Below are 12,690 nucleotides of genomic sequence, written 5' to 3'. Positions count from 1 at the left end.
GAACCCATGCTATTCTCTAGGTTATGCTGGGGAGTCAAGGGAAGGGTGGTTCGTCCCTGCTTGGCTGGTCCCAGAACATGCACCAAAACACAGCATATTCTGTTTGTGACATTTTATTGATGCTGGGGGGCAGGGAGGAAACCTAGAAGTGTATGTGGGGCCAAGGGGCCCCAGGTAGGGACAGGGCAGGTGTTGAGGCCTGGCCACTACTGGGCAGGGAAGACAGTGTTGCCACTGAATGCACAAGGGATGAGCTGCTGTCGGTACTCCAGGGGCAGGTGCCGCTCCACGAGCACATGCAGGGAGACTTGGTCAGTGACCAGGCCCTGCCTGCAGCAGAGGAAGATAGAGAATGAGAGAATCAGCGCCAGCACTCCCACACCCAGCACCTCCCTGCTTCCATCCACTTACCTTCGCATCAGCAGCTCCAGGTCCTCTGGCCTCACAGTCTTGCGGCCAGCATGAGCAGCAAATACCTCCAGGTCGTCACAAAGATGCTGGAAATACTTGTCCAGGCTGCCAAGAAAGTAGGGGTAAAACAGACTGTTCATGATCTGAGGGGCTCCTCTCCCCACCCCAAGTGTCAAGGACTCACCACTTCTCCACCATCTCCACAGCCTTCTTCTCCATGGGCATCTTAGCATAGAAGCTAAAGAGTTTCGCATAGTGGTTCAGTCCAGTCTTGTAGGGATCTTGACGGGGTCTGGAGCCAGGGATTCGGGGCTTGGGAGGAAGCCTGGCCGACAGAGGCTCCGGAGGCTCTGAAGGTAACCTGGGGCAAGGAGTGAACAGAGTTAGCCGAACTGCTGCTACCTAAAGAGGCCGCTAATCAAAGATAAGTCTTGCTGGCTCCTGCCAAGACTGGGGCCCTTGTGCTCCTTGGCCAGGCTGGACCAACAGCTCCAACCATTTCTGGGGGGCAGTGGGGACAGGGGGCTATGTAGAGGCCTGGTCTTTCCCTGGGGCCCCAACCCTCCACAATCTGGGCACAATGTCCCAGTCTAGCCTCATCATACAAACCAGTACTTGCTCAGGCCCATGATCTTCAGGCTTTGGCATGGACATTCCCCCTACTCAGCCCACTGCTGCCTGTCCCATTCTGCTAATTCTCCTCCAGGAAGCCTTCTCTGACTGCATACTAACCTAGGCACTTCCCCCTGCCCAGGCTCCTCTAAGCCCCTGCAAGCAGGCACCAGGGTGACAGATGTGCTCTGAGTGGGCCCCATCCAGCCCACCTTAGGGTGCTCTCCTGGGTAATCATCTTACGTATCTAAAGGAAGAGTGATAAGAGTGATAACTCTGTGGTACCCAATGCCAACCTCAGTACCTGCCCCCTTCCAAGAGGCCCATGTGGAACAGGGTCGTGGGATCTTACACTGCAGTGCTAGGTGGTGGAGCTGTCTCAAGAAACTGAAGTCGCCTGGCCCGAAGGAACTCTGGGGTGCTGGAGGCCAACTCTGGACTTGCTGCAGAGGAAGGGCAGGGTTACAGAGGGCACAGGCCTGACCATCTCACTCAACCCTGAAGGCCCACAGCCTCCTTATCCTGTTCCTCGAGGGCTCCATCTAGCTCCAGCCAAGCAAGGGGCCCTTCAGAGTTTCCCTGGCCCAAGACCACCTGTGCCCAGAAACACAAGACAGGTAAGCCCCTCCTCCAAGGCCAGGGACACAGCTGTCACCCACCCACCCCCTGATCCCTGCACTGGGCCCCTTACCTGTTCTACCAGAGGTGTCTTCATCCCCTGAAGATCCTTCTGGCTCCTTGGCCTCGACAGCCCCCCAGGATCCCTCTGCTTCGGTCACTTCTATGTGTCCTTCAGGCTCTTCTGCTCTGGCGGATCCTTGTGCTTCTGCTGCCTTCTCCACTTCCCTCAAGCTTTCTTCCATTCTTTCCTCTGCCTCCTCACCTACTCCATTCTGTAAGGGCTCTATTCCATCTTTTCCAGAGATATTACTGCTGATGTTCGGAAAGCCCATAGCAAGGGCACCAACCTCCTCCACCTTTCCTGCCAGAAGCTGGGCTGGTTTCCCAGCACCTGAATCAAGGGCAGAGAATACAGGCTAGAAAAGCAGTAGGCCAGGGCTGTAGCTCTGAGAAAGGTAAAGATGGAGTAGTAAAACCCAGCCTAGCCCATCAAGGAGGGAAGAGGGCCAGAGGCAGCCCCAGGGTACTGGTTTGGAATCTCCTGGCCCAACACTGACTCTGCTCTTGGATGGAGGGATCAACAGCCCTCCAAAGGGACTCAGGGGTGAGGGGGTACACATATGGGCCTGAGGAGGAAAAAACACCAATGCCAATTCTTGCTTAAGCTAGGCTTGGCTCCAGGTTGCGTGCCCCACATACTCACCGTTGTTCTGCAGCCCAAGCCCACTGCTCCATGTCCTGCGACTGGCAGCCCTCTCCACATCTTTAGCCCCAGAGTGAGAGGGGCAAGGCAGGGAGTGGTGCACACTGGGGGAACGGCCAACCAAGGGCTGGGAGAAGGGCTGGGTGTCCTCCAACACTGTGTCTGTTGGCAGAGTAGCAACAGGGGTTTTGAGGCTCTCATCTGGAGATCAAGGTCCAGTTGGCACTCAGTGTTTTGCAAGCCCACCTGCTGCTCTGCTACCCAGTCACCAGGGCCTGGGTAGTGGACCCACAAGCCTGCCCAAGTGGCCCTCAGAGAGAGAAGACTAAGTCTACTCTAAGCCTAATCTCCCTTCCACAGCTCTCCTTGCTTACCTTCCTGCTCCTTAGCCTGGCATTCCCAGGCTCCATAGGTTGCCCCACCCAATCTGCTCACCCATGCCTCCACTTCTCATTCAGGTCCCTCTGCCTGAAACCCTTCTCTTATCCTGGTGAACTTGACTTGTCTTTTGGAATCAGGCTCCCAGGTCAGCTCTGACTGAACAGCTGATCCTGATCCTAGCCCCTTTCAACCTCCCAATAAGCTCCAGCCACCATATCACACCCCTTTCCTACCCTCAGTCCTGTCGCTCTTCAAGGATATGGGGTCCTGGAAGATACTGAGGGACCAAGACTGGGCCCCAGCAAGACAAGAGGCAATTTGCAGAAAGAAAGCAGAAAGTCCTTGTAGACCTACTGGCCAGGCTTGCTCACTGTTTTTGACTCAAAGGAGAGAGGAGCAACCTTGGTCTCAGCAGCACCTCCCATCAATCATGGGGGGAAAGCTTTCCCCACAGGCCAGAAGACGGAAATCTCAACCTTACCTGGAGGAGCCAAGGCCAGGGAAGTATCTCGCAGATCCTGCAAAAATGTACCCACATCTACAGCTCGGCGTGTAGGAGGTCTGCGGGCCAAACCAGGCCTCTTCACTGATTGTGGCTGCAGAGGTGTGGCGAAGGTCAAGTTGAGGGAGCTGACGGGAGGGACAAGGCACAAAGGAAAATCAGGTACCTGAGGTCCAACCCCCCTCCCCCACCCCAGGAGTCCCCCAGCTGCCCCGGTGCTCTCATCTCTTAGAACCCAGCCACCATGCTGTGAGCATGGAGCAGTTATAGCCAGATTGCATTCTAGTCAGCACCCCCTTCCCCAAGCCTCTCCTCCACCAACTCCCGGAACAGGCAACAGCACCTGGTGAGGGAAGAGGCATCAGCATTCCCATGAGGCTCTGCAAGAGGATGTAAAAAGAAACCATAATAAGTTACCCAGGCTTCTCTCAGGCCTCCTCAGTCTCTCCAGAGGACAGAGAGGGTGGCCACAGGTGTTGTCCAGGACCTCACCTTGGGAGGGAGGCAGTCCCAAGTCCACTCCTTGCTGAAACACTGACAACCTCAGTCTCTGCTTCCTTCTGCCAAGAGCCAGCAGACCTGGAGCCAGGGTTGTGGGGGGCTCAAGTTCAGGAAGCTGCAGCTCCAGGCTACAAGGATGGAGCTTTTCTCAGACAAGCCAGGACACCCAACTCCGGCTCTTAGAGCCCCAAGAGGCTCCCTGACTAGTAATGCCCAGCAGCCTAGCCCAAGGAGGGAATTTACTGCACCTGCCCCGACCACTTTCCCGTCTGGAAGCCTGGACCACCTGCGGTGCCGGCACTGGCTTCACCACTGACTCTGGCATTAGGATGGAAGATTCCGGGGCTGTAGAAATAGCAAGGAGAGAGTGGAGCTGGCAGGGCAGGCTGCCCTAAATGAGAGATACCACAGGGCTGGTGCCTGATTCTCACTGCAGGCCAGTCCTCACTCACCAGTTAGTAAGATGTTCTTCAGCAGAGTCCGGGGTGTCTGTTCCTCCAGGTGTCCACTGGCTTGAACATGGGTCAATCTGTCAATAGACTTTGGGTAAAAGCATCAAGCAATCAGTTTGTTCCTTTGCCTTGACAGTCCCTCAAGGTGGGCTCCAGAGCAGAGCTATAACTCAAGAGCCCCCTGAAGGCAACCAGAGCCCTGTAGTGATCAGTGGGTAGGGCACTTACCCTGGCTCTATGAGAACAACGCCTGGCAGTCATCTTTGTTTGGCTCCTCAGCCTCCTAGAGGAAGGTGTTTGAAGCAGGGCTCTTTGGACACTGTGTAAAGAGCAGCAACTGTGAGAATTATGTAGGGAGGGTGAACTAGAGACGGGTCTTCGTCAGGGATCTTGGCTGAAGTCCTTTACCCTTAGGGACAGGGACCAGAAACCACTTGCCCTCCCACAGCCCTATTCCCAGTTCTATGTCAACAGGGTTGTGGATGAAAGGGAGCCCAAGGGGTATGGGAAGAGAGAAGGAATATGATGACCTAGCCAGAGAGAAGGGCTGAGGAAGGCTTCACAGAAGTGACTATGGCAGAAGTAGGGGTTAACCACACAGATAAAAGAAACAACTGGAAAAGTATCCATTCTAGACACTAAAACAATCCAAGGATATTTCAACATCTTTAAACCTTTTAAGTACTAGTCAGGGTCTGACAGCAACCTCCACATGGGTCACTCCAGCCCTACTCTCTCCAATCCAATCCCCTCTCAGATTCCAGAACCACATAAATGTTCCTCTGGCACAACTCCCACCTCATCACTCATAGGTCTAAAACCTATAACGAATGGCTTCCCATTGTCTATAAAGGAACTGCACTGCCCCAGGAAGTCAGCAGATGCCATCTTCCACCCTCTCTGCACCAAGAGCTCACCACAGCCCTCACCCACTGACACTCCCACCACCTCAGGCCAAATTCGCTGCTCCCTAGCAAAGCATCTTTCCAGTTCCTGCCTCCTGACTGCTACCCAGGCTATGCTCTGCAACTCCTTTCCCATCTTTCAGCTGGGAACCGCTTGGGAGACAGTTCAGGGCAGATGCCTGGACATACTCTGGAAAAAACTGGCCTAGAGAACATAGCAGAGGTCCAGATTCTGGGCACCTATCCTTCGCTTCCAGAAGCGGACCCCCAAGGACGCCTGCATAATTGAGCTCTGAGGTCCCGAGCGGCCTGGAGTCTCAGGGGTGGGCGCACAAACAGCTGACCCGAGCCCAGCGAGGAGAAAGGAGCCTGTTCTCAGAGCCCTGGACTCTGCTCTTCTCCGAGACTCAGTTTCCGTCTCCAAACAGGGTCAGCTCTGGACCCCATCGCCCACTCCCTCTGGTTGCTTTTGTGTTGGGGCACCCTCACATACTCAGTCCGAGCACTCCGGGGTCGCCGCGGGGTGCGCGGATCCGCTGTATCCAGCACGCGCCGTAGCAGCGTGCGCGTCGTAGGCTCGCTGTCCCGGCTGTAGCTGTCCGCCATCGCCTCAGCAGCCAGCCCTCCCAGCCGCTTCGGTAGCTACGATCGCCGGCTTCCCGCCGCCACATTTAAGCCAACTCTCGCGATGCTGCTGAATTTAGGTCAACTCTCGCGAGGCTGCCGCACAGCCCCACGGGAATTGCAGTTCTAGTCCTGCCGCAGGCTTCGCCCGGGGTGTACAGTGGTGGCAGCAAACGGGTGTTGCGGGCATCCTTACCTTGAGCCTGGGCAAATATGTGCAGCCAGTCGAAGCCTCGGTTTCCTCACCTGTAAGATGAGGGTGATAACCACCTAATAAGAGAGTGTGTGTGTGTGTAATGAGTCAATTAGATAATGTTTAACTCAGGATCTGACAAGTAATAAGCCAGGTCATGAATAAATAGCAGTGACTATTTGTGAGAATGTCTCTCATTCTCATCTCCCTCTCCGAAGATGAGGAGAGACACATTTGGGCCAGGAAAAAAATAACTGTATTCTATATGTGACCTGATCAGATTTGCATTTGCAAAGACCAATGTGTCTATAGGACCTGTATCTATCACAAGAGATCAGTTTGCAGGCTCAGAGGCTAGTGGGCTGTTTGTGATCCAGCAGAGATGTTAAAATCTCCAAACATCAGCAATTTTGAGATTAATTCCAGCTCTCAAAAGTTCTGTTAATGCTGGAGACTCCATTACCATATTTTCACCAACTGACAGCCCCCTGTCCCCTTTCTTAAATTTTAATGGGAGCTGAAATAGAACTTGAGCTCTGAGTTGCCTGTGGAGTTCTCCTTCATGCTCCTAAATTGTGTGTAAAGTTTCAGATACTGGCAGTGGCATGGGCATATTTGTGCTTATGTTAAAAAATAGAGCAAAGAAAAAATAAGATTCTTGCTTCTCAAAATTAGAGAACTGCAGAGGAAAATCATATTCCTCGTCATTTAGATCTGACCTTTGTGTTATCTGACTTAAATTGCTAGCCCTTTGCAGGCACATTTCCGCGATCACTATCAACCACCTAAGTGCAATATTTATTCATTATTTGTAAAGCTTTGGACTGGATAATATGGAAAAAACATAAAAAACTTCTCAAAACAATTTGAGAATGAGCTTACTTTTCACAGCATTATTTGTGTTTGCACAGATTGTCTTTACTGTGTTTACATGATTGATTAAACTTTATATTTACTATTTGTCAAAAAAACAAAACAAAACACAGGGACTGCCCTGCTGGTGTAGTGGTTAAGAATCCACCTGCCAATTCAGAGGACATTCGAGCCCTGGTCCGGGAAGATCCCACATGCTGCGGAGAAACTAAGCCAGTGTACCACAACTACTGAGCCTGCGCTCTAGAGCCCGCAAGCCACAACTACGGAACCTCAGTGCCACAACTACTGAAGCCAGCGAGCCTAGAGCCCGCAAGCAACAACTACTGAAGTCTGCGCGCCTAGGGCCCGTGCTCCACAACAAAGAGAAGCCACTGCAGTGAGAAGCCCGTGCTCTGCAACAAAGAGTAGCCCCTGCTAGCCTCAACTAGAGAAAGCCCGCGCGCAGCAACGAAGACCCAATGCAGCCAAAATAATAATAATAATAAAATAATATTTTATAAATATTATTTTAAATAATAAAACACTGGGGGAATTCCCTGGTGGTCCAGTGGTTAGGACTCTGCGCTCTCACTGCCAAGGGCCTGGATTCAATCCCTGGTCCAAGAACTAAAATCCCACAAGCCGCGTGATGTGGCCAAAAAACACAAGAAAGCAAAACTGAAAACGAACAAACAATCAAAAAAACTGGGTTCATGGGGCCAGACCATGTGAGGTATCGCAGGTTCTGGAAAGGAGTTTGGAGAATATTCTAAATGCCATAGGCCACCGGAGGGATTTAAGCAGAGGTATTACATAATTATATTTTCTTTGGCAGCCATGTAAAGAACAGATTGTAGGGAAGGCAAGATTGGAATCCGGGAGACATGTGACAAAGGTTCTTGCCTTTCTCCAGAGGTGACAAGACAGAAGGTGGGCAGGGCAGTGGGGGTGGGGAGAAAGCCAGGCGTTGCATTCCAGACATTTTTCTGAGTGTAGAAGACTAAGTGTAGATTAAAGGTGATTTTATGTACTGGAAAGTAGAGTGTTTTTTTTTTAATTAATAATTAATTAACTAATTGGCCGCGTTGGGTTTTCATTGCTGCGCGCGGGCTTTCTCTAGTTGCAGCTAGCAGGGGCTACTCTTTGTTGTGGTGCGCGGGGTTCTCATTGTGGTGGCTTCTCTTGTTGCGGAGCACAGGCTCTAGGCACGCAGGCTTCAGTAGTTGTGGCACACAGGCTCAGTAGTTGTGGTGCATGGGCTTAGTTGCTCCATGGCATGTGGGATCTTCCCGGACCAGGGCTCGAACCCATGTCCCCTGCATTGGCAGGTGGATTCTTAACCACTGCGCCACCAGGGAAGTCCCTTTTTTTTTTAAAAACATCTTTATTGGAGTATAATTGCTGTACAATGGTGTGTTAGTTTCTGCTGTATAACAAAGTGAATCAGCTATACATGTACATATATCCCCATATCCCCTCCCTCTTGTGTCTCCCTCCCACCCTCCCTATCCCACCCCTCTAGGTGGACACAAGCACAGAGCTGATCTCCCTGTGCTATGCGGCTGCTTCCCACTGTTTTACATTTGGTAGTGTATATATGTCCATGCCACTCTCTCACTTCGTCCCAGCTTACCCTTCCCCCTCCCCGTGTCCTCAAGTCTGGAAAGTAGTTTTATAGAGCATAATTTTCAATGTTCTGTACATAAAGAAATGACATCAGTTTGACTTCTCACCAACATTTTTTGAGTAAGGTAGGTCTTGAGACTGGTAGGAGTAGAACCGTATGAGTAACTGTATGACAATGAAAATACATAATAACAGATGCAGTGACCTTTGCTGAATTTTATCTCTACTGCACACATTTTATAAACATTTAAACATATAACAGTGTGTATTCACGTTTTTACACTTGTATAAATGATTCACCCAAATGAATGCACATCTTTCACCATGGGCTACACATACTAAAGAACGCATTTCTGAATTTGAAGGGGTTCAAGCTGTGGACCTCAGTTTGCATTGGCCAGGAGGAATGGTTCTGTGAAATCCACACAAATAACCAAGGATCACATTGGTTGTAAACAGAAATGCAATGGTAATGTTTGGGTGTTGGGACCAGAAAAATAGTTCTTTTTTTCCCCATTGTCCTGTATGTTTCTAGAACATTTTAAGTGTGGGTCTGTTTTACAATAAAGAATAACAAACTTGGACTTCCCTGGTGGTGCAGTGGTTAGGAATCCGCCTGCCAACGCAGGGGACACGGGTTCGAGCCCTGGTCTGGGAAGATCCCACATGCTGCGGAGCAACTAAACCTGTGCATCACAACTACTGAGCCTGCGCTCTAGAGCCTGCACGCCACAACCATTGAAGCCTGCGCACCTAGAGCCCGCGCTCTGCAACAAGTGAAGCCACCGCAATGAGAAGCCCACGGACCGCAACAAAGAGTAGCCCCTGCTTGCCCCAGCTAGAGAAAAGCTCGTGTGCGGCAACAACGACCCAATGCAGCCAAAAATAAAAAGGAATAACTAAAAAAGTGACAGTTAACTTGGAGTGCTTTTGCAAACTTTTAAAAGGCCCGATCTATTTTGTTTTTATATCAAATAATTAGAAATAATATATAAACTAGGCTTTGAATTCATACCCGTGGTCTGTAATCAGAAGAGAAAAAAGTGAGGAGGGAGAGTCAGGAGAAAGGGTGAAGAACGGCAAGAAGTGGGAGAAACGGGGAACTCGGCAAAGGAGGGCTAGCTTACAGGTAATTCTCCTGGACGAGTGCCTGGCCTCCTCTCTGGTTTTCCACAGCTTCTCTTGCCCTTTAGAACACTTTCCCCAAGGAAGTCGAGGGAGTGGGGAGGTAACTTGTTACAATACAAATCCTGTCCAACCTCTCGTTTAACACCCCTCCAACAGTTCCCAGTCACCTGCAGAATAAAATCACAAATCTTTTAACTTGGCCCAGTTTGGTATCTTTCGGAGCTTCTGCTATTCTGGCTACCCTTGAGGATCCTTAAGGGCAGAGCCTAGCTCCTTCCTGCCTCAGGTTCTTACAGGCTGGTTCCCGGGGCAAAAACCAGCGACTCCTCCCTAACCAAGCTTTTCGTGGATTTTTTCTTCCTGGGCCTCCGCCTCCCACTTTTCCCTCTCCCTTGTTGATTTTTGTTTTTGGAGCGTTTATTTCTGTGATTAGACATCCATTAGTGTGCATTCATTCACATCTATTATCCAAAAGTCTGACCCTCATCCCTCTATAGTCAGGCCGCGTCGGTATGGTTCCTGCACGGTTCCCAACTTCTTGCCCTATGCTCGGCGCACAGTAGGCGCCTAGTGATGATTATGTTTAGGTCAATAAGACAGTCAAGGCAAGCGGCGTCTGAGTCGGGGGAGAGTCTCCAATGCAGACAAAAGGGCTCCCTGAGGTCCTTTGGGACACTGAGGCTTAGGTTCTTCCTCCCCTCCCCCGCAGGAATGCCGTGCACTCAGCAGCTCACGGTTGGGGGATCGCTTCCGGCGAACAGCACGGCCTCGTCCGAAACCTGGTCCGCTTGCAACCCGACCTTTCCCTTAGGCGGCGCTCCAGGCCGCAGCCGCCAAGTTTAGCGCAAGGCATTGCGGGATTTGTAGTTTCCGTGGGCACATGTCCAGGGCGCTTGCGCACTGGAGAGGCGCGCGCCGCCCGACCCCCCCCCCCCCCCCAATCAGGATTCCAGGTCCTTGCGAAGGGCGGTCCAAGCGACAGCGTTCCGACCGAATACGCCTCTCTAGTCCGCCGAGGGTGAGCCGTGTAGGGGAAGAGTCCGCTCTACGTGGGCTGTCGCGGTGCCCTGCAAAGAGGCCGGAACAAGCGCGCCCCCGCTCCGGAAGTGAGCGGCTTCTGCCGCGGTGCATTGTGGAGGGCGTAGTCCTCTTTCCCAGGCGGTCCTTCGCGGCGTCCCTGGGGCCCACTCTGGAGCGCAGGCGGGCGGCTGGGCGGCTGGCTCGGCGCGGGCCGACGGGAGGCGTATTCTGGGCACAGGGCGCCGGGCCAGTCCGGCCACGCCGGGCGGCAGTAGTGGGAGGCCGCCCGAGGCCTCGCGCGGTGCCGCCCGTCGAGGGGCGGGCGGCGGCATACAGACCGGGCCGTCGAAAGGCTCAGAAGGCCGGTGGGCCGGGCCGGGCCGCGCGGCGCAGCCATGCCTGGCTTTACGTGCTGCGTGCCAGGCTGCTACAACAACTCGCACCGGGACAAGGCGTTGCACTTCTATACGTTTCCCAAGGACGCTGAGCTGCGGCGCCTTTGGCTCAAGAATGTGTCCCGTGCCGGCGTCAGTGGGTGCTTCTCCACCTTCCAGCCCACCACGGGCCACCGTCTCTGCAGCGTTCACTTCCAGGGCGGCCGCAAAACCTACACGGTGCGGGTCCCCACCATCTTCCCGCTGCGCGGCGTCAACGAGCGCAAAGTAGCGCGCAGACCCGCGGGGGCCGCAGCCGCCCGCCGCAGGCAGCAGCAGCAGCAACAGCAGCAGCAGCAACAACAGCAGCAGCAGCAGCAGCAGCAGCCGTCGCCGTCCGCCTCCACTGCCCAGACCGCTCAGCTGCAGCCGAACCTGGTATCTGCTTCTGCGGCTGTGCTCCTCACCCTTCAGGCTGCTGTGGACAGCAGCCAGGCTCCGGGATCCGTGCCTCCGGCGCCCACCACTCCCACGGGAGAAGATGTGAAGCCCATTGACCTGACGGTGCAAGTGGAGTTCGCGGCCGCAGAGGGCGCAGCCGCCGCAGCCGCTGCGTCGGAGCTTGAGGCTGCTACAGCAGGGCTGGAGGCCGCCGAGTGCCCCATGGGCCCCCAGTTGGTGGTGGTCGGGGAAGAGGGCTTCCCTGATACTGGCTCCGACCACTCGTACTCGTTGTCGTCAGGCACCACAGAGGAGGAGCTCTTGCGCAAGCTGAACGAGCAGCGGGACATCCTGGCGCTAATGGAGGTGAAGATGAAGGAGATGAAGGGCAGCATCCGTCACCTGCGTCTCACCGAGGCCAAACTCCGTGAAGAACTACGCGAGAAGGATCGGCTGCTGGCCATGGCTGTCATCCGCAAGAAGCACGGAATGTGAACAAGTCCCCTTTCGGCCTTCAGGACTCCCAGACTCCTGCCAGCTTAGAGGGACCTGAGGCCGCCGCTGTTGAACTCCCTCATACTCCTGGGGCACTGGTTGGCAGTACTGAGCCTTAGGGCAGCTGGACTCTTTTGCTGGTGACCAAGCACCCTCTCTTGTTTCCTCCTGAAGCAAGGTCCTGAAGTCTGGGATCTCAGACTCTGCACTGGTGACACCAGCAATTATGACTTTGTCTACCCCTCCCCACCTTCACTCCCCAACCCCAAGTTTATGTTGCAGTTTCTGGTTAAGCAGAGGCTTCAGAACCACTGAACTTGAAACATCCCCTAGGGATGCAGGCGAGATGCCCAAGGACTATGGCTTTGGGAAAACAACTGAACCTTGAGTTTGGCCGGCAATCAGAGACAACTCTTCTGTGTGTAGTGATAAGAGATCCAAGTAACATCAGTTCTACTTTTTGTGCTTTTCCTTCCCAGGTGCAGCCTCTGATTCTGTTGGGGACTGGCAGATCTGTGCCTCTGCCTCCTAGGACCTCCCTCCCAGGAGGCCATCGACAAGGTGATCTAGGTGACCTGTTGATGGAGATCCAGCTTGCCAGGGACTTAGGTCTATCCTGTTATGTTTGCTACTGGTTACAAATTCTATTTTCTGTACAATTAGACTAAAGTTTTCACTGTGTTTGTTTGGCAAAACAGATTAAACAGAAAGTAAGGTTTTTATTTGGGTTTCGCCAATTTATTTTTATAAGGACTCAGCTAAGGGTCCCTGAAACATGGGGAGATGGACTTCCTGATAGGCCTCCACCTTCTGCGCCTTAGGTCTCAAGGACCAGGCTGACCCTGA

The 12,690-nt window shown here is 53.1% G+C and overlaps 2 protein-coding genes across 4 annotated transcripts; one reads left to right on the top strand and one right to left on the bottom strand.

Moving 5' to 3' along the window:
- Window positions 1-97: 97 nt before the first annotated feature.
- CENPT (centromere protein T) lies at window positions 98-10,277 on the bottom strand. 3 transcript variants are annotated; one of them, XM_068527664.1, is made up of 16 exons: window positions 10,249-10,269; window positions 9,514-9,681; window positions 5,909-5,958; window positions 5,582-5,782; window positions 4,412-4,502; window positions 4,184-4,271; window positions 3,980-4,076; window positions 3,723-3,859; window positions 3,574-3,610; window positions 3,210-3,358; window positions 2,348-2,509; window positions 1,715-2,035; window positions 1,376-1,466; window positions 596-772; window positions 412-516; window positions 98-330 (listed from the first exon to the last, which is right to left on the bottom strand). In XM_068527664.1, exons 4-16 carry the CDS (start codon window positions 5,692-5,694, stop codon window positions 207-209), a joined length of 1,692 nt encoding a protein of 563 aa, XP_068383765.1. In that variant the 5' UTR covers window positions 5,695-5,782; window positions 5,909-5,958; window positions 9,514-9,681; window positions 10,249-10,269; the 3' UTR covers window positions 98-206. The 3 variants fall into 3 exon arrangements, with proteins under 3 accessions (XP_068383765.1, XP_068383767.1, XP_068383766.1); XM_068527666.1 differs by lacking the exons at window positions 3,723-3,859; window positions 3,980-4,076 and having other exon boundaries at window positions 9,514-10,277; XM_068527665.1 differs by lacking the exons at window positions 5,909-5,958; window positions 9,514-9,681; window positions 10,249-10,269 and having other exon boundaries at window positions 5,582-5,804.
- Window positions 10,278-10,532: 255 nt separating this feature from the next.
- On the top strand, window positions 10,533-12,566 carry THAP11 (THAP domain containing 11). The gene has a single exon (XM_068529149.1). The coding sequence runs from the start codon at window positions 10,930-10,932 to the stop codon at window positions 11,842-11,844; it is 915 nt and encodes a 304-aa protein (XP_068385250.1). The 5' UTR covers window positions 10,533-10,929; the 3' UTR covers window positions 11,845-12,566.
- The last annotated feature ends 124 nt before the right edge of the window (window positions 12,567-12,690 follow it).

Source organism: Eschrichtius robustus, chromosome 19 (genome assembly GCF_028021215.1).
Source record: "Eschrichtius robustus isolate mEscRob2 chromosome 19, mEscRob2.pri, whole genome shotgun sequence".
NCBI classification, from domain to species: domain Eukaryota; kingdom Metazoa; phylum Chordata; class Mammalia; order Artiodactyla; family Eschrichtiidae; genus Eschrichtius; species Eschrichtius robustus.
Note: the sequence above shows the minus strand (reverse complement) of the source record. Positions and strands in the feature narration are given on the sequence as shown.